Source organism: Chinchilla lanigera, unplaced genomic scaffold, assembly GCF_000276665.1.
Source record: "Chinchilla lanigera isolate Chin_1 unplaced genomic scaffold, ChiLan1.0 scaffold00026, whole genome shotgun sequence".
Classification (NCBI taxonomy): Eukaryota; Metazoa; Chordata; class Mammalia; order Rodentia; family Chinchillidae; genus Chinchilla; species Chinchilla lanigera.
Window position 1 is genome coordinate 24,529,436 of NW_004955427.1, and position 22,245 is coordinate 24,551,680.

General features: G+C 39.8%; 1 protein-coding gene across 1 annotated transcript in view; it reads right to left on the reverse strand.

The window, feature by feature from the left end:
* Window positions 1–22,245, reverse strand: part of Snx4 (sorting nexin 4) — a 59,465-nt gene that overhangs the window by 9,311 nt on the left and 27,909 nt on the right. Inside the window, exons 6-11 of the mRNA XM_005386551.2 lie at window positions 21,134–21,189; window positions 14,090–14,162; window positions 10,566–10,627; window positions 6,281–6,346; window positions 2,187–2,276; window positions 504–603 (exon numbers count right to left, since the gene is read on the reverse strand). Coding sequence (XP_005386608.1) covers window positions 504–603; window positions 2,187–2,276; window positions 6,281–6,346; window positions 10,566–10,627; window positions 14,090–14,162; window positions 21,134–21,189 — 447 coding nt within the window. The remainder of the gene's footprint in view (window positions 1–503; window positions 604–2,186; window positions 2,277–6,280; window positions 6,347–10,565; window positions 10,628–14,089; window positions 14,163–21,133; window positions 21,190–22,245) is intronic.

A 22,245-nucleotide genomic window follows, 5' to 3' on the forward strand; every position in this document is an offset into this window, starting at 1 on the left:
AGCGCAAGGTCATGAGTTCGATTCCCTGTACTGGAAAAAAACCCACACACAAAAAAAACCAAAAACCAAAACCTGAGATGTCCTTACAACACCATGTAGATTATAATTCAGCTAGTATCTAGTACCCCCATCTAAAGGTCTTTTCACTGAGCTACATCTCCAGTCCTTTTTTAGTGTTTGTTAGACTCACTAAATCACCAAGGCTGGGGTTAAATTTTCCTGCCTCAGCCCTCCAGAGTGCTGGGATTACGGTGTATGACACCATGCTTGGCTGTTATTTTTTATTTCGAGACAGGGTCTCACGGAGCTGCAATCCTGTCTCAGTCTCCCACAGTGCTGGGGGCAGAGGCCATGCCTGGCTTTGCTGACAGCTTTTTATATCAGGACAAGAAGTAAAGCATTATAAAGTCGCTCACAAATTACTCTCCTGCGTAAGCCTGAATGTCCTATGCACTGCCACTGCAGCCGACCCCACATCACCTTGTCTGAGGAAAGACACTCACCCCCGTGGCCAGCTCCTCACACTGCTGCTTCTTGGAAGCAAGGTCCTGTGCCGCCGTCTCCAGGTCATACTGCATGAGCTCATGCTTCCTGCACACAGCCCTGCGGAGGAAAAGAGACTGCCGCATAGCTTTCCGGCTCACCCTTAGCATGACAAGGGAGAGGAAGGCATTCACAACGTCTTCTAGGCCCAGCACTTGTGAATCCACAATTCTCTTCTTTTTAAAAAATGTTTTGGTCAGGCCGGGGATACAGCTCAGCGGCACAGGCGCCTGACTGGCAAGCGCAAGGTCCTGAGTTTGGTTCCCAGGAAAAACAACAACAACAAAAAAAACCATTTTGGCGCTAAGGATCAAACCCGGAACCTGGAACTTGCAAGCTAAGTACTCTACCACTGAGCTAAATCCCCAACCTGATCCAGAATTTCCAAATTTAAATTGTGGTAGCCAAACATCAAAAATTAAATCTAGTGGAACTTAAGCATATAAGCTTTACATATACTGAAATCAAAAAAGGATTGTTTGCATTTTTCTAGTAAACATACCATTATCACATACTTTAAAAAAAAATATAACATAAAAACTGATGCTACCATTTCAGGTAGCAACCGAGCGTTCTCAGAGTTGTCTTCCTTTTTAAAAGAAATGTCTAGGCTGACATGGTGGCACATGCCTGTAAATCCCAGCTCCATGGAGGCTGAGGCAGAAAGATCACTGTGAATTTGAGGCCAGCCTACACTACATAGGGAGACCCTGCCTCAACTCCCTCTCACAAATAAAGAATGTCTTATCAGCTTTTATCATCACAAAAGTAAGCCATGTTTGCTATAAAAAAAAAAAAAAAAGGTTCCAATACAGAAACGTACAAAATTAAAAAAGGAAGTATCAAGAACTTCTTCTTCCCCAGCCACCATCCAGGCACAATTCACATTATTAGAGGGTGTATGTCCTTCTGGCATTCAGCTGGGCAGTTACAAATACACATGCCCACACACCCAAACGGCTCTGCGAGCTGCTCAGTTAGCTGTGTGCTGCGGGCATCTTTGCAGATTAATAATAAAATACTATTATTTTCAGGAGCTATATAGAACTCTACCATATTCAGCAACTTTCTTTTACTTAATGATTTGAAAATATCTCGGTGAAACTTTCTACACTCAAAGCATTAGAAGAAAAAGGTAACAATATGCAGATGTTTTCAGAGCAGTTACAGTTTGACGATATTACTCTTCTGTTTTCCTAACAGTATCCTTTTATGTGACAGAAAAACTGACCGAAAACTACATATGCCAGAAAAATGATTCATTTTTCAAAATTAAGCAGAAAAAACTGTAGCACCTTTTTTCTTAATCAAATAGGGCAATGTAACAGGTAATTCTGTTTGGCTCCATAGGAAATGCTACCACTACAACAGAAGAAAAGTTCTTGATGTTAAGACCTTTTACAACCTGCTGAGAAGGCACACAAATGTGGGAAAAAGTATAGGACAAAAAGGCAATGTCAGGTTACATTTCTATTCCTAGCACTCTACAACATGATGGAATATAATGAGACTTTATTCATTATCTGAGAGGAAGAATTTATTTAAAAAGTATCTTGCAATGTTTTTATTTTACAGAAGCATATGGGACTCTGAGAATCAGTCACAGCGGCTGCATTCAGAACTTTTTATTACTAAATACTCACCGTAGAGCTTCTGCATAGAAAAGGTACTCCTTTAACTGATCTGCATAATGTTCTTCATCTTCTAAAATATCATCAATAGAAGACGCATACCTGCTTAAAAAACACTGCATTAACAGAGCAACTGTGGCTGGGACACAAAGCATTCCTGTTCTAAGGAAATGATATTCAGAGTGTGGGCCCCAGAGCACCTGCTACCCATCAGTGACAAATGAGAAAGGTGACTATTAGCATGTAGAAACATTGATGCAATATGTAATTACGCGATAGTTACGCCCAATTTCACAAGTACAATGGCTCAGAAATAAAAAAGTGGCTGAAGAAACTGCATGACTAGAATCTTTATTTGAAGATATTATAAAAGGGCTGGGAAACCTATGAAAGGATGTGTTCGGTATAACTGATGCACACATGTTCTTGGTGGTAACTGTACATAGTAATAGCAGAAAGCTACAAAGAGAAAAATGAATAAATAAAAATTACATAAAATCCTTGGAGACTCTCTGTACTGATTCTCTATAGCAGGCTCAGCTTCCATGAGACGGAGCCTTCACTGCCAAGTGACTGCCACTTCTGCACCTGAGCCTTCTCCTCTAAACTCTATGGTTTTTTTCTGTACTGGGACAAACTCAGACCTTGCGCTTGCCAGTCAGGCACTTGTGCCACTGAGCTATATCCCTGGCCCGACCAAAACATTTTTTAAAAAGAAGAGAATTCTGGATGCACAAGTGCTGGGCCTGGAAGACACTGTGAATGCCTTCCTCTCCCTTATCATGCTAAGGCTGAGCCTTCCTCTCCCTTATCATGCTAAGGCTGAGCACACAGCTCAGCCCTATGTCATTTCCCTGGACTCCTGGAGTCTTTACGTGAGGACCTTGGTCAACATTTCAGAACTTTTTCAAAGTAATGTCTTGTGGGCTGGTTTTACTTTTCTGGTCACACTAAATTCTGTATGGATGAGGCGCCATGTGTACATGCTACTATATCACAGAAGAGCCCATCTTTCCTTCAAGCTAATTCTGATTCCTTAGCATGGAGATAAAAAAGACACTTATGCCTTCAGGCCTATTTCAACTAGACAAGTAAACAAAGTTTATGAAACTGTAAAATTAAATACATAAAAAGATGTTAAGATTCATTAGAAATGCAATGTGCTTACAGGATTTATAAAAGCAGGCAAAATACATAATCTGCAGTTATAAACTTACACCTACTACTGAGAAATTTCATCCATACGACTGAAAAGAACTGACAGTCACTTTAAAAAACAGTAAGAAAATCTGCTATAGTTCATAAATTTCTAACTCCAGAAAAGTTACTGTTATGAAAACAAAAGCAGAGCCACCAGGCTGGTGACTTAAAGACAGGAGGCACCGTGTAGGGACAGACTGCCACAGCGGCAGGCAGAGAAGCACCAAAGGTGAAGATCTTTAGACATCAGTAATGAGAATGATTTTATTCACATTTTAATACATCAACTATAAAGATGACTCTAAGTTCTTGCAAATACCGAAATGCAAAATCAGCAGAGAGCAAGAGGATTCATGCTTAAAGAAACTGAATAAAAAAACAGCCAGTGAACTTGAGTATGGCCTAAAAAAAGTGTTTACATAAAGCATGTTTTCTCTCCTCCCCAGAGCTTTCAGGTATAAATTACAAAGTTGGCGTACAGTGGCAGTGTATAGTGTAGTGTTATGATATATGTACACACCCTTACATAATTAATTCAAACTAACCTATCTCTCACCTGACATACTAGTTTTACTTGTGGAGAGGCTATTTAAAATCTACTTTGTTTCTAATGAGCTGTAGGAACTCTTTATATATTATGATGAGAAATGTTTGCTGCCAGTATTGGTTTGCCTCTTCACTTTCACATTTCTTTTTTTTGCGGGGAGTAGAAAAACACACACAATCCAATATTTATCTTTCTAACAGATAAAATTTATCTTTGTGATTTTTGTTTTTTTTTGAGACAGGGTCTTGCCATGTAGCCCAGGCTGGCCTTGAACTCATGGAGGCCCTCCTGCCTCAGCCTCCTGAGTGCTGGGATTATAGGCCTGTGCCACCACGCCCAGCTGTCTTTGTGATTTTTAAGTGTGCAGTTCAGTGGCATTAAGCACATTCACAATGCTATGCAACCACCACTACTAACAATCTCCAGAAGACTCTCTGATCTTCTCCAATTGAAGCTTTACTCCCCATTTAATATTACCTCTCCATTCTTCCGGCCCAATGCCACATCTTTAGGTAACCATTAATCTTAAATTTTGATGAGGATCAATTTACCTGTATCTTCCGTTTATGTCCTTTTGAAGAAATCTTTGCTTACTCCAAGATTACAACAATGTTCTCCTGTGTCCTCTATTAAAAGCTATACACTCAGCTTTTATACTCATGTATGTGATCTGAATTGAATTACAGTACTTTTGTGTAAAGTGTGAGCTACAGCTCCAAGTCCCCCCACCACACAGACACACAGTGCTTCCAGCGCTACTTGTGACAGGGACTACAGAAGCATGGGTTTATTTCTGAACCACTGAGTTGTTTATTTTTACTCTAACACCTTATTATCTTTATTGCTATAATATAACTTTATAGCCAATCTTGAAAGCAGGTAATAAATTCCAGCCTCATTCTTCATCCAAATTGTTTCAGCTGTTCTACGTCCTCTGAATTTCCGTATAAATTTTAGAATCAGCTCATTAATTTCTATAAAAGCTACTAGAATTTAACGGACTTCAAGTGGGGAAGAATGAAAATCGTAAAATTGGGTATTCTAATCTATGAACATGGTTACCTCTTTTGTTTTCTCAGCAATGTTTTTTATATAGTTTTCAGGGCAGAGGTCTTCCAACATCGTTTATTAAATTAACTCCCATTATATTTTCATGCTATTGAAAACAGTTTCATTTTCAAATTTTTATCTCCTAATTGTTGATTTTAGTATGTAAAAACAATTATATACTGGTCTGATATCCTGAATTCATGTTAAATTCAATTGTTAGTTCTGTAAGATTTTTGGTTAATTTATTATGATTTTTTTGTAGTTTTGTTGGCTGCAAATAAAAATGACTTTACTTCTTCCTTTTTAGTATGTATGCTTTGTATTTAGTTTTCTTACCTCACTTCACTGGACTTGCAGTACAATATTTACTAAAAGTGGTGAGACCAAACAAGCTTGCTTTGTTCTTGACCTACAGTACAGCATGTCACTAGTAAGTTCCTTCTCTCCTTCCTTCCTTCCTTTTTCTTTTCTTTCTTGCTTTCTTTCTCTTCCTTCCTTCCTTCCTTCCTTCTTTCCATCCATCCATCTATCCATCCTTCTTTCCTCCCCACCACCCACTTCTTTTCTCCATTCCTTCCTTTCAAGACAGGGTCTTCCTATGTTGCTCGGTCTGGTTTTGAACTCACAGGTTCACATCTTCCCACTTCAGCCTTCAGAGAGGCTAACAGATGCAGCGCACCTATGGCATAGGTGTTATTTTTCTTTTAGGACAAAAGATGTTAATGTATGCGCTGTTCTTTCCCAAACCAAAACCTCAATATTCAGGTTTAATTGCAGTGTTGGCACTTTGCAATAAATAAGTGGGTTTTAGGTTGAAATTTTGGCATGCATTTTTTTTTTTTGGTTTTTCTCCGGTACCGGGAACCGAACTCACGACCTTGTGCTTGCCAGGCAGGCGCTTTTGCTGCTGAGCTAAATCCCCAGCCCCTTGGCATGCATCTCTAAAAGGTTCACCATCACTGGGCTAGGACTATAGCCACACACCTCTGTGCCTTGGCTAATTATATTAGCTATAAATTTCAGGGTGAAGAAATTCCCTTTATTTCTAGCGTGATGAGAATTTTCACTGTCACTGGGTGCTGAAATTTGTCAAGTAATTTTTACATCTATTGAAATGATGAATTAGACTCGTTTTCAAATGTTAAACTAACCTTCCATTCCTGAGATGAATTTAAGTCAGATCTGTATACACAGAGCACAATATAAATGCCAGGAAATTAGAGAAAACCCATGAGCACACAAAAGAGACAGACACTCCCTGCCACGCTTTGCTCCCCCCCATATTATATTGTGTCTTCCCGGTACTCACACGTCCATATGATGTCCGGCACTCTGCAGCCCGTCACCCATTTCTTTTTCTATGGCACTCCACTCACTAGGGAAAAAAAGATAAAACCAGAAGCATCACTAAATGGAACTTTCTGTACTTTTCTCCTACTGGAGATGGAGCCCGAGGCCTTGTACTTGCTTAGCAAATACTCTAACAGCTAAGCTCCCCCCTGAGCCCGTCTTAGCTCATTTTGAGATGGGGGTCTCCTAAAGTTGTGCGGGCTTGAACTTGGAATCGTCTGGGATTAGCCTCCTGAGTAGCTGGGATTACAGGTGTGCAGCACCACGCTTAGCTCATCTTTTTACAAGATTCTTTTCCAGCTAGCTTTTAAAAATACTGTACAGAATTCATATTTAGATTTCTTGTGACTCAAATATTCTGTTTTCCTCGTAAGTTTAACAACTAACCGTAAGTGAAGACTTTAAAAATTGATACCTGCTGCTAAATACAAGTACGGTAAGTCCCCAACGTTCAAACTGTGAATCTTCATGGGTGTCCTGTCTGAGACTCACAGGTGCACTGTGTAAGACTCACAGGCGGACTGAGGAAGACTCAGTCTGTCACATTATGAACAAACATGACGAACCTCCAACAGTGAGTTGGAGACTCACTGTATGTAAAATGGCTTCTACTTATAGGTTAAAAATAGTGATGTGGTTAATATTTTGATCTACTTAATCTACTTAATGTAATCTTGATCTACCTAATATAATCTCTAGGCCATGTATGAGCTATGATAAAAATACAGTGAATATTTAAATTTTATAAAATTATAGTAAAAGACACATTGCCATTAATCCCTGTCAAAATAATTTTCCTAGATTTGAACACATTTATTTCATTGTTCTAGCCATTTTCTGAGGAAGTTCCAGAAGTCCTCTTTCATGAATGTCTCTAGTTGCAATATCCGGGGTGCCTCAGTGTCCTGAACTGATTCGAAATGCCCATCCCTCACGGCCATTTCAACCCTGGGGAAGAGTCAGAAGTCGCTTGGTGCCAGGTCCAGTGAGTAGGGGGATGAGGACACACTAATGTTTTTGTTTTTTTAGTTTTTGTCTTTTTGAGACAGGGTCTTGCTATGCAGTTCAGGCTGGCCTTGAGCTCACTTTGTAGCCCAGGCTGGCCTCAAACTTGCAACCATCCTCCTGCCTCAGCCTCCAGAGTGCTGGGATTACAGGCGTGCACCACCACACCCGGCCACACTAATGTTTTGATGAGCCTGCCTTTCTACTAGATGGCACTTGGCAGTGGCATTCACTATATTTTTGATCATATATTGTAACAACAAAAAAGGACTTCCAGAACTGCTTCTGAAAAAATGATGGGATAGCCAGATATGGTGGAGTGCACACCTACAATCCCAGCACTTGGGAGGCTGAGGCAGGAGGATTACCATGAGTTTGAGGCCAGCTTGGGCTACATAGTGAGTTCAAGGCCAGGAAAAAAAAAGGGTGAGTATGTTCAAAGCCATTTTGAGGGGAATTAACAGCAATGTGTCTTACTGTTAATAATTTTAATGTTCACCATATATTTTGGTCATTCTTTACAATTTTAAATACTCCCTGACAATTCTGATAAACACACCGGATTATACAATACTGTTCTAACAGCTAACAGAAAAAGATAGTTATACATAAACATTATATGCACTGTAAGTTTTAATAATTTGCATGTTATATGAGAAAGCCTAACAGAAGTACAAAGCATTCTGTTGTCGCTGTGACATGTTTCTCATGGAAAATCCTTTTTATGGATATATATACACACACATAAAATACACACACGTTTATCCCAGTACAGTAGAAAAATAAACCTGTAACCCCCAATGCAGGGACAAGAGGACACTGGAGGGAAGGGCACAGTGCAGGCCATTGCCTCCTGTGCCTGCTGGCACACAGTGGGACAGATACCCCCGCGCATCAGGTGTTACACACGTGCATGCGACCCAGCATGTCTGAGTCACAGCAAATAACTTCATGCATTTGGATACACTGGCTAACCACAGGGTCTCTCTGAAGTCTTCATTCATTCATTTCAGACAGAATCTTGCCATGCAGTTCAGACTGGCCTTGAACTCAGTACGTGACCCAGGCTGGACTCACACTTGCAATCCTCCTGCCTCAGCCTCCTAATATGGAGATTATAGGTGTGTGCCATCATGCCTAGCTTGAAGAATGAATTTAACAAGAAAACCATCTCTTGTACATACTGAAAGAGTTGTGGATTCTCGGTAGAATGAAATGTAAATTTTGCATGATTTGGCCAGGTTTTTGTTTTGTTTTTGGTACCGAGAACTGAACTCAGGACCTCGCACTTGCCAGGCAGATGCTGTGCCACTGAGCTGCCTCCCCAGCCTTGCAAGATTTGACAGAATCCAGGGAGATTGTGCTTTAGCCTCAGCTGCTTCCAGGCAATCCTAGCAGAGCTGGCAAAGAAGGTGCAGGAGCTGTGGGGTGCGGCTGTGACACACATTCCCACCGCTGCCCCAGGCACTGGTTACCAAGGGTTCTCACCAGGGCAGCCTCCTTCACAAGACACAGGCAGTGCCGCTTCTGTGGCTTCCTCCCTGTGCCTCCCTTCCTCCCTTGCCTTCCCCCTTCCTGTTTTCCATCCTCTCAATCCTGTGCCCTCTCTCATGCAGGCTCTGCTCCCCTGCAACAACCATCACGTGCTCATCTGCCCCTCCTCCTCCTCAGGACTTTCTTAAGGGACTAACCAGTAACTTGCTGTCTCTCCTATGTTCATCCCTCCCTCTCATTCCTAGGCCCCCTCTCACCGTGGGGCTGGGCTAAACTGACAGAGCACTTGGCCAGCATGTGCAAGGCCCTGCAAGAGAGCATCTGTGTAATAACATACACATGTCTAGTGCTACCTTTTACTAGCAGGGCATACAAGATTGAAACTGGCATCATTTGCCTCAGAGGGGCCCTAAGAGGTTAGCAGACAGAGGGGAGGAGATTTCTCTGTGTAAACTTTTGTTCTTCCTGAATTTTATTCCATTTGAATCTATATACAAATGTAGCATGAGCTGTATTTTTAAACTTTTTTTTTTTGTACTGAGAATCGAACTTAGGACCTCACGCTTGCCAGGCAGGTACTGTGCACCTGGGCTCTACCCCAGCCCTATATTTTTAAATTAATTCAGTCTTAGGACATGTGCTGGAACATTCAAAGATATTATTTCTTATGAAAATCTGGATAACTTCTAAAATGTCACAAGGAATAACATCCAAGAACAATCAAAGAAGAAAACTGTTCAAAAATAACCAAAATATTGGTTTGGTGTGGTGTCCACAACTGAAATCCCAGCACTGGAGAGGCTGAGGTAGGAAGGCTGAAAGTTCGAGGCTAGCCTGGGCTACACGGCAAGACCCTGCTAAATACACAAGTGAGGCCAGGGACAGAGCTCACTGCATGGGCCTGAGTTTCATCCTTAGTATTGAGGGGAGGGGCCAGAAAAAGTGTAAGTTATATGCAGAAGTATTTGTTTTCCCTATCATGGGGATCAAAACCAAGGCCTTATAAATGCGGGGCAATTCTCTACCACTGGGCTGTACCGGCTACACAAATATTCTAATTACCAATAAAATCATTCCACCCCTGTAATCTCTGCTGCTTGGGAGCTGAGGCAGGAAGATCAGGATCACAAGTTTGGAGGTCAACCTGAGTAAGTCAGTGAAACTCTGTCTCAAAATAAAAATGAAAATGGGCTGAGGTCATAGCTCAGGGGCAGAACACTTACCTACCACAGCACACACTGGGTTCAACTACAGAAAGCAACAACAACGACAACAGCAGCAACAACAACTCCAAGACTGAAAAACTCATTTTAGGAAAGAAAAGAAAGAGAAAATCACTAGTTCTTTAAGATAGCAGTAATTTGCTATGAATTTTCTTAGGCATTCTGCCATTTCAGTAAAAGTACCCTCCCCTGCTTCAAATCAGAGCAGTTTCACTTTAACCTGCTCAATATGTGCAATTTCCTCGCTGCTTTTTGATTAAAGAAAGGCTTTAAAATGAAAAGCAGATATTTGAAAGCTTGAAAACCATTATTATGGGACATCACTTAAAAAGTAATGTTCTACCCTCCAGGCTCATGAATTTTTATGAGTTTTATAAATACTGATGGACTGACTGACTGACTGACTGAGACAGCCCCTCAATGTGCAGTTCAGGCACCATGCCTGGCTCTCATAAATATTGTTTCAAAGCAAAAAAGGTAATTAATTTAATTATTTATTTTAAAAATCTGTGTAACACTTACCTGAACACTCGCCCATAATTTCCATGTACTTTATACACTCCGTAGAGTCGATCTGCTACTCTCTGAAATATTTAACAGAAGTTGCTATCAGGTCAAAGCTATAGATAGATTACTTTAAAAAGTAATTTCACCCTCATTCAAAAAGAACAAAACCTTCCAAATGCTTAGTACAATAAACTTGGAAAATACAAAAATAAAAAACTATTCTCTAAAAACTCACCATACACAGACAAAACTGGCACATCCTACAATATTTATCTTATCTTATACTTTCATCAATCTTTAATGCATAGTTTTTAATTACTGCCCTTATTTTCCTACAGCAAGAATGGTAATATTTTTGCTGGGGATGGTAGTGCACACCTGTAATCTCAGCACTCGGGAGGCTGAGGCAAGAGTTTGAGGCCTCTTTAAGCTACACAGTAAATTTAAGGCCAGCTTGGGCTACATAGCGAGAGCCTGTCTCCCCCGCCAAAAAATATTTTTATCCAGCAAATTAATGTTATCTTTCAAGTACCACTGGAAACAGCGCTAAAATTCCCGGGAACTGTATATAAAATGCACAGGCTATCTTTGTTGGAAAATCTTAGTGAATATTTTGATGTTCCTACTTTTCAGTAATAAAATAGTGTACCCTCTTTATTTTTTTGAGACAGGGTCTCACTAAGTTGCCAAACTGCCCAGGATAGGCTCAAACTTGCAATCCTCCTGGAATTCTTAACAAAAATGCTTTGCTAAAGTGGTTTAACTATGAATCAAGGTTAGGAAACACTGTGATAGTAAAGCTTAACAATTTTTTCTTGCAGGATTTTTAGACTTTTAATACCATTCAACAGAAATAATTTGCAGTAGAGAACCAGCATTCCAAACAGCATATGATGGAAAACTTCATTTTAGAGCACTAATTGGTCTATACCAAAAAGTAAAAAAAAAGAATGATTAAAACCAGATTAATTCAGCCTGTAATCACAGCACTCGGGATGCAAAGGCAGGAGGATCACTGTGAATTCGAGGCCAGCCTACGCTACATAGTGAGTTCAAGGCCAGCCTGGACTACCTAGCGACACCCATCTCAAAAACAAAAACAAATTAACAGATGAACTCAGTGGTTGCTGGCAACTGAGAATACCCATACTAGTACCAGGGAAAGGGGCTACACCCAATGATGCAGTCCGGACTGCTATGCAGGCTGGTTCTGTTGTGAAGGTTTTCTTTTGGAAAAGTGATCACCAGAGAACTGACACCTAACAAATTCTGTAACAAGAGAAGCAATCTGACAGCCTCATCCTATTATCCTTCCCGAACTAAGACTGTCTTCTCTATCCTTATCACAGTAGTAGACAAACTTCTGTGGCATGCCATTACATGATGTTATTTTAAAAATCTGGACACATACATCTTTCCTACCCTTGATTCCCCTAGGGAGTCAAAGATTATGTGATTTAAGACTCCTGATACTTTCTGCCAAAATGGTTTACAAAAGAGCTGAATGCACTTTTTTTGTCGGGGGGCATACTAGCAGCAGACTGGAACCTTTGCACTGAGCTACACTTTGAGTCCGCCTCCCCTTTTTTTTTTTAAATTTTGACACAGGGTCTCACTAAGTCACTAAGTTGCCAGTTTGTGACCTCGTGCCTTAGCCTCCGAGTCTTGGGATTACATGCCTGCACCACCACACCAGCTTCGCCATTCTTCAGGTATCACTTAACTTAGTCAACTCTGCTTCGTGGAGTCTTCCCAGTGTTTACACAGTTTCTCCAGCTCAACCCTCTATTTCTCAGGTCTTGATACATCTGTCCTTCCTTCCTAGCATGAAAGACTAAGCTGCTCTTAACATCTTGGGCTAGGATTGTGACTGCTTAATGGTCCGCCTTCTTGACTCCAAACCTGTGACCTTGCCACCCTTTCCTGTGGCTGAAAGCCTTTCAGGGGCATAGAGCTTTCATAATCAGCCTAGCTAAACAGCTTCTCCAGGTGTGTGGCACACAAGACAAAGCAGTGTGAACTGTTCTTGCAGTGTTCTTAGGGGAGGCATGGCGTCTCTGTCCTCAGCCCCACCTCCCACAAGAACTGCTGTCTAATTTGTCTAGATAATTTGAAGGCAACCAAAGGTATAGAAATTTTCTCTCATTAATCCATCCTTTCCTACACCTAGTTCTTGACTCTAGTCTAGTAATTCTCACCGGTACCTTTTATATTTCTAGGAAGAATATTCTAATTTATTGAAGGAGACTACCAGGGTTTGGATGTAGTCTGTTCCCTAAGAGTTCCTACATTACAAGCTTGGTCCTCAGACTGCTGGTACCTTTAGGAGGCAGGCTCACAGGAAATGCTTAGGTCACTGGAGGCGGGGCTTCAGAAAGTGTTAATAAGACTCTCAAAGAAGCCCAGTAAGTTCCTGCAAGAGGGGTTGTCATGAACAGGGCCTTTAGTCTCCAGCTTCCTGGCTTGCCCTGTGGTCCCTATTTCTCACGTGTGCTTCCAATAGGAAGCCATCTGTCATTGTGACACAGCAGGGGGGCCCTCAGCAGGAGCTGAACCTCCCAAATGGAGCTGAATAAACCTCTTTAGTTTACAGACACAAAGATAATTTGTTATCACAACAGAAAGTGGGCGAGTATAGGGCCTAAAGGTATTGAACAATTTAACAGAAGATGGGCCAACATGAAGACCTTCAGAAGGATTTTCTTGTCTGTTTTTCTATACTGTTAGGAAAATCTTCAAACATATGAAAGGTATAGGGAACAAAAGGATAAACTTCCATTTCAACAGACAATATGGGATACACCTCCATTTCCCAATACCAGGCTTCAGGAATAATTACACGGTCAGCTGGTCGCATCTAAAGCTGCTCCTACTCCCCACTGGCTATTAGGGGACTCTTGTATACAGGAGATGCCATTTCAAGAGGACTCTAGTCAGCACGAAATGTGATCCTACACTTGGTAACCCAGCCTCTTTCAATGCCTCCAGCACAGACAAGTTCCCTGTGGATTGCCTGAAAGGACTGGAGTAGATGACACAACATTTCTAGATACTTTAATTTAATGAAAAGTGTTTTGTCTATTACAGCCAAACTCACAGCTAAGTACAATGATTATTCCTTAACTTCTAGCTGCTTTCGGCAGACTCTTATCTCAAGTATATTTAAGAACCCAGATACAACACATCCATAAACTATTCCCAGACTTTCAAGAAAACTGGAAAGAGTAGCATATAACTACATGTAGATCTAGAATCCACACTTATTTACACTCCAAAACTCAAATGGCAGGCCTCTGACAAGATGTCTAAACAACCATCTTCTTACAAGCCACAGAGAAAACAAGGGCCTAAATCTTTCCAGGTGTTTCTGACAGAAAACTTTTCACATTTCCTTTTAGTGCAGCTTGGACAATGGGCACACCAAATGTGAACGTAAAAATCTGTCATCTGTTATAAACGCCACCGTCACTTAAAAGATGTGGTTATTAAGTGACAAGCACTTTCCCTACAAATGTGCACGGAAAGTTTCGACCACTTACAGCTCTGACTCGAAGAAGATGGGAGACGACTGACTGCAGCTCGTCACTATAGTGCTTCAGTTCAGTAAATCTCCTGAAACAGGAAACAAATAAGATTATTTTTCTCATGAAAATAATCAAAAATAAAACACAAAATAGCAGTTCCTGAGAATGAAACTGATTCTATTTAACCATTTGCTGGCCTTGAACTTTTTTGTTTCTGAGACAAGGTCTCACTATGCAGTTCAGGCTGGCCTTGAGCTTGCTTTGTAGCCCAGGCTGGCCTCGAACTTGCAGTGATCCTCCTGCCTCAGCCTCTGGAGTGCTGGGATTACAGGTGTGCGTCATGGCGCCTGGCTTTGGCCTTGAACATTTACACACCAATATAAATATAAAACACTCTAAAATTAAAAAACACTTTGTTTTAATATTTTGAAAGCCAAGAAAAGATGCCATACTTAGTAATTTTACATTGTGGGCTTGAGATAGAAATAAAATTCACTGGTATGAAAAATTACTTTGAAAACAAAAATCAGGAGAAAATTTATGATGCTAAAAAAATCTTACAGTGCAACCATAAATGGTGGTCTCCAACGATCTTAACACTTCTCAGCAATCTGTTTCTCTAACCTATTAACTGCCACTCTCCATAAAGAACTGATTTCTGACACACCATGTGGCCCTCCGAACCTGAGCTTCCCAGGTAAAACAGAAGACACCAGATGGGAATGACCCCCACCTCTACCTCCTGCCAATCAATGTAAAAACTTTTCTGAATATACAGTACTTCTTCCTTTCATCTGAGATCTCTTCCTATCCTGTACTTTAGATTTTACTCCAGCGACATCCTGTATTCCTGCTTATCTCTACAAGCTCCCTCTGATGAACACAGCAATTAACTCCGTTTTCTTCAAGATTAAAACATACACATAACTGCCTTAACTACACAGCCAGATATGAGCTCTCAACACCACACCTCATATAGTGACACTTTCACCATGCATTACCTCCTAAGCAATAACCACTTCCCTTCCCATTCACTTCTTGGCCTGTCAGAATCTAGCCTTTGTCCCCAGTACTATTATAGTGAAGAATATTCCTGACAAAGGCACCAACTCTTTTCATGTCCTTGCTAAAATCCAAGGACAGATTTTAGTGCTTTCTTATTCAGTCCTACTGGCAATGTAACAGCTGACATCATCTTCCTAAAACATTTGTTCCCTTGACATCAACGTTTCTTTCTCATGGTTTTCTTTTTATGTTCTGATCACTCCAGAAGCTTCTCTTGTAGTACTCACTTCCTTCACCTATCTCTACCATCTCCAACTCTAGTGTGGGATGAAGTCCTGAAATGTCTGCTAAAATATGACTGACAGACCTCAGCAGGAGAAGGGTATGAATAACCGCAACAGCCGGACAAAGGCCCTGTTGACACTTAGGCTCTGAATTTATAACAAGGCCACCACATAATTCAGATGGTAATTCAGGTTACACTTTAGATGCTGACATTATTCAGAGCTGAATCCTAGGTTCTCAGCTACCTTCCAATCAATTTTTCAGTCAACATATTCTTTCTTTTAGAGACAGTGTCTCCCTGTGCAACCCAGGCTAGTCTCAAACTCATGGCAACCCTCCCGCTCAGCCTCTAGAGTGCCACCATGCCTGGCAACGTAATTCTTTATATGATTTGTCATTTACAAAACTTCACAGTTATGATTAACATGCTACAGAATTACAGATTTCAGCCTCCAGCGCAAATTTGTCCTAAACTCGGATCTACAAAATCAACTGATTTGGGGACGTTTATACTTGCTTACATACCCAAAGATCAATCTATCTCTCTCTATGTCCCCAAATCTGTCTCCAATGTTCCCTAGACCTCTAAAGAGCAAAACCAAACTGTCATCTGTGTTCTCTTCCCGTGTTTCACTGCACCTATTCTAGTGAACCCCCGTCTGTCATCTACCATCTAAGTATTGCCTAAGCCCACTCAGTGCTCTGGACTCTGCCAACGCCCTCAGTTTGGATTAGCACCACCGCTTCTCACCTGGAACCCTCTACTATCTCTCAGGCCCCGCCCACCCTGCTCTGACCTACTGTCCACTTGGCTGGGATGATCTTCCTAAAGTCCAGACCTACATAAGCAAGTATTTAAGGAAGTTTGTTTCTGCCAATAATTCTGAGACAAAGTTCAAACTCCTTCATGTGGCTTAGATAACTTTCCATAGACCTCGACCATGCAGTAACTGTGGTTCATCTAAGGGGCAGACAGCAAAGTTGAGGGCAGCAATCACACTGTCAGCTAAAACACTTAACCTCTACCACTCTTACTCAAGGCCAGTTCGACAGCTAAAAAAATAAGCTACAAATAAGAGGGCTGGCAAACATGGCTATCATTAAGTAGAGTGCAAATCCACGTGTGACATCCTTTTTTTTTACACTCCAAGATAAAAGGTAGAAGGTGTCCTCTTCAGTATTGCTTGTATTTGTAGAATAAAATACCAGAGGGCTATAAACCTAACAACTAATGAGGTGTGAAAACTCTGAGGAGTGGGTGGGAATGGACAGACACTGGAGTAAAATTTTTTCATTCTCTAAATGTTCTATACTTGTCAGTCTACATACATATCTGATTAACTGTAAGAACACACTACCTAGTCAAACCGTTTTTAAAGACATTTAGACAGAATTCCACTTTAAAAGTAGTATATCGCACATAACTGTGAGCTGCCTTCTTTAAGCAAAGCTAGAAATTCTGCAAGATTAGTTTTCCTTGACCTTCTCTAGACCTAATCAGATCTCCTTTCTTTCCAGCTCCCCAAATGATAGGACTATAAAATTCTAAGTTGTCACACCAGGCTATGAAAAATCTTATAACAATATCAACAGTTAAGATTCAGAACACTTACATTAGACAAACCAGCGCTTACTGGAGCTGCAGAGAAAGGTCCTAACATCTTTGGTGAAGGATGCACACGGCATACCCGTTTCCCTGCCTGCTAACAGAATGCACACTCCCTTCTGCACAGCTGGCAGAGAAGAACAGTGACCCCAGTGAACCACGCCACAGGAAGTCAGGGCTACAAGATCTAGACACCCAGAGTGTCAGGATAGGGATGAAAAACAAGCATCTTTGGAAAAATCAGTTATAGGAAAATCAGAAGACCTAAGATGAAAATTGAAAAGCTCATCAAGCCTTAGATAATAATGAGTATTTAATAAATGAAGGAAATAATTCTCCAGAAACGAGTCTAAGTTCCTTGCCCAATTCAAAATCTAGGAATGCCTCCCATCCTAAATGATTAGGTATTCTTACAGAGATTAAAGACCATAAAGCACATACAATAATGTCAGAATACCGTACTTGTACTGGAGAACAGGCAGTTAACAAAGAGTCCAGATTAGGAGACAGTGATACGAAACTCCCTTCCCAAAATACTGTCTAAAATCCTTACTGTGAAGCATGTAAAAACCAACATGCAACTGCAATTCTAATAAGATGAAGTTTGAGGGTGTCTATACCTAATATATCCCATAGCCTCAACCAACCTTCCATTTTATTCTCCTCAAAACAGTCCCTTTACCATAGGCTCTAAGTTTCCTTCTATTCTCCATACTCTACTTTTATTTGCTTAAAGTCATCTCCCCTTCTAAGCCTGGATAAGTGCCACTCCTAGTCAAATCGAGTTCATTACTCAAGACCCACCTTGGAAACAACCTCCATTAGGGTTCTTCTGAATGAGTCCCATCACTCTCCAAGCTCAATGGCACACGCACCGGCTGGAGTCTGCTGTTTATTTCATAGTGCTTTCAGACAGCCCTAAGTTTTCTCCATCTTACCATATTGAAAGCATTTCAAGCCACACAGACTTTCTTTGATTTCTTTATAGTTTTTACAATCAACTGCTACCTAAAATAAAGCTCTAAAAGGAACTCACTGAAGAGCTCAGTGACTGTGAGCAATAGTAAGTGTCCATCCACCCCACCTCCCTCCACTTCCAAATTTCTGTATTCCTGTTCCCAACTCCCCACCGGGCTGCAGGTTCTTCAGATGGTGTCTTGCCCTTGAAGAAAACACAATGTGTGCATTTTTTCCTGTCTGTCCATACTTCTTGCTTCCAAACTCAGCATAAGAAATTGATCTATTCTATAGGAAACTCAAGAAATAACCTTAGCAATCTTAATTATCTGACTACATAGCCTAAGAAAACTGACTATACACAGTATAACTGCTCATTAAGTTTTTTTTTTTTTTTTTTTTAAAGTCAAGAAAAACTGGCAACTAAAGCCACAGTAAATGAAACTTCTATTAGGCAAAGTAGCATAGGACATGAGACGTTAGTATTATTTATTTCTACAACAGCAGATTTTAAAATAACTATGTAAACAATATGTTACTTATATAATCTGTTAGTTTACAGTCTATTTTGTGTTAGTGGATTTAGTTTATCCATAACACATATACGGAGTTCAATAAATAGACATAAATGGGCCCTAAGAGATTTTTTTTTTTTAAAGAAAAATAAGTGCTCAATGCAAGAAGCGTTTACAGAGCTCTTCCTAAGACCACATATAAGTAGAAGATTTTACGTCCTCCTCACTGCAGTCAGCAGTCAATGTGAGGAAAGATAAAAATGTACCTAGCAAGCCTGAAAAGAATCATTTTGGTAATCTCTCTGAACTAATCATTCTGGTTTTAAGAACGAATAGAATAAATAGTCTTATGATATAAATACTTTCATAACAATATGAATTATAATCTATTGGGCCAGCTGTATCAAAAAAAGAGATTCTACATCTTAAGAGTCTGTTATAACAATGATAGCTAGGCATGGTGGTGCATGCCTGTAATCCGAGAACTCTGGAAGGCTGAGACAGGAGCATTACAAGTTTGAGCCCAGCGAGGGCAACTCAGCAACTTAGTGAGAACCTTTTTCAAAACTGAAAATAGGGCTGGGGATATAGCTCAGTGGCATAAGCGCTTGCCTGGCAAGCCTGAGGTCATGAGTTCAATTCCCAGTACCAAAAAAAAAAAAAAAAAGGAATCAAAACTGAAAATATACAGAGGGCTGGGATGTAGTTCAGTGTGAAAGCCCTGGTTCAATTCCAGTATGGGGTGGGAGAGGAGGTGACCACTGTAGGCAATTCTCTTATCTACAACATAGGGCAGAAAAATTTTACTACAATATACTTATTTGGCACTTTCACAAGACTGCAAGGACAAAACCGCCTAGATAACACTGGTCACACAATGCTTAAAATTTTAGTATCCACATACAATATGGATACTAACTAGACTTTACCAATTCAGATAATCTTTTAAGATCAGAAAAGGAAAAACATTCAATTGACAAAAACTTTTACTTAAAAATATTCAATGAAAAATGCTAATAAGATTAATATTAAACTCTCAATAAAAAATTAGCATTCACATGATTCTCTAATGAATGCACATCCACCAAAGTCACAAACTTAAATTTTCTAAAGCTCTTTTTGAAAGTGACTTATAATTTTATTTCCTAATCTAGAGACAACCTCTTATGTATCATGCGTATCATTGTAACACAAAAACCTCAGTGGAGCCTTAAGCGCACACTGCTAAATGAATGAAGCCAGCATGAAGGCTGCCTGCTATGTGATATGACAGTAAAGAAGGTAAATCCACAGAGTCAGAAGTCGAGTGGTTGCTCGGGTCAGGGCAAGAGAGGGACACATAGATGGAATGGGGGATTTTTAGGACCACTGTGTGGTACCGTAACAGTGGACACACATCATCCCAAATGTCCAAGAGTCAAACTGAACCCTAATGGAAAAGAGGGGCATTAAGGAATAATGCTGTGTCCAGGCAGGTTCACTGATGGAAGCAAACACACTCCCTGAGGTGGGATGTGGACAGCCAGGAAAGCTGTGGGGCCGGGGTAGCTAGAGTATGCAGGAGCCCCATGCTCTCTGTTTAATGTGGCTGTAAAACCTAAAATTGCTCTAAAATAAGACTATTCAAAAAGGAAGAAAAAAAAAACCCAACAACAACAAAAAACCCCCAAACTTCAATGTAACTATCACAACTTCATTAGCCACACTTAAAAAATATTCTTTTATATTTTATATTCAAAATCAGAGGCAATATATGGTTAATATGCTATGGCTTATAAGGTCAAGTATAACAGGTCACCAAAATGTTTGAAGAGCCTTTGTTTTGTAAGAATTTACACTCTGGAGAAATTAATGCTGAAAGACTCACTAGAAAAAATTCTGGGCTGCGCATAGTGGCACACGCTTGTAATCCCAGCACTCAGGAGACTGAGGTAGGAGGATCACCGTGAATTTGAGGCCAGCTTGGGCTATATAAGCAAGTTCAAGGACAGCCCAAATTATACAGCGAGACCCTGTCTCAAAAAAAAAAAAAAAAAATTCTAACACACATCATAAACTTGGTCCCTGAAAATGGAAAAGCCTCATCTGTCTAAGCACATTTCTAAATGAGAAACTCCCAGAGGTGAACCTAACTGCCAGGTAATGGAGAGCCTGAACTATCCACCAAATTTAGGGAATGAATAAAACCAAACCTGTAACATCAAGGACTCATCCTAAGGAGTCATTTCTCAATCCACTGGCTCCCTTTAAACACAAATTGGCATTACTGAAGTCAAGTATTTGTCATATATATCCATGGAATTATTATGCTAATATGCATTTTTCTAACAAGTTTTCTTGATATACAATGTAGATCATTATATAATTTTGTTAAGCTCTTCATATCTGACAAGTCATACAAAGAAAATTATGAAATTAAAAATTTTTCATTTTTCTGATGTTTATAATAAATCCTTCTAGAAAAAAAGTAATTGTTTAATTTTCTAAAACTTCAGTTATCTATAATCTTAAACTCAAATAAGATACCAAATTTCAAAATCAGTTTTAGACTTTAAAAGGATTTCACTATATGTGAATTTCTACTTAAAATATTTAGCAAATAAAGTGCATACATTCAGAAATGAAAAATTAAATAAATTGCTAGGCACCATTCAAAACAACATTGTAACTGTTATTAAAACAAAACCTTACTTGTCTGGGTTTTTCACTCTGAATGTTGCATTAAGCGCTTTTAACCTGGAGTCTGCCTGGAAAAAATAATTTGTTCACTTAATACAATTATATTTCAGGGTATAAACGTCAAACAGTTTTACTTTCCTTTTAGAATTAAGATGTTCAAGTACAGTTTTTTTCATATCAACTGTTGCAAACACATTAAACATACCTTAAAAATCAGCTTAGTATTTTTGAGAACACTACGCAGGCATGTTATAAATTAGACTGCACACATGGCACTCAATGATTTCAAGTAAAACAACTGCAAACACCAACACACTAGTAGGCACTTAGCTCTGAATTTCTGTAATTCAGAACAAGTCATATGGAAAAGTTGTTCACCTTTTCTCTAAGCCAAGAAAAGCAGTGATCTACGTATATAAACAAAACTACTGCTTTAGATCCTATGCATTACTGAGGGTAGTTCTCAGATCCAAACTAAATGTACCTTGTTTTCTCTCATTATCATAATCAATGTTCTAGAAAAAAATACAGAAATACCTGTATTAAAATATTATACTAAATAAAACAAGGTAGATGACATCAATTCACTTTCTAGCTAGCAGAAAATGTTATAAGACAATACATCTTTTAAACATTTTATTTCTAGGTAACTGCGCTCAAAGGAGAAACCGAACTGGGCGTAGTGGTGCAGGCACGTAATCTCAGCACTTGTGAGGCTGAGGCAGGAGGATTGCTGCAAGTTTAAGACCAGCCTGAATGAACTACACAGTGAACTCCCCCCAAAAAAAGTCAAAGGAGAAAGAGAGGGATAGACAGTAAATAGTAATTTCATTACATGAGGTGCATACTTAACATTTAAATCCTATCCTTAGTTCCCTTAAAACAAAAGATCACCAAATAACTTCTTTGTGCAAGGTATAGGAACTATAGCACTCCTCAAAAAAGGTAGTTCAATCAGACCTCAATTTCAAAATGTAGCCTGGTTTCAAATATTCCTCTCAGCCTGAAAGTTTTACATACTTCCAGCCTATAATTACAAATACTCTAAATTAGCAAAATGCAAAATAAAGCAAAGCGTAAGTATTTTTAGGGCTTCCCAGATCACTTGGGTAGAAAACAACAAA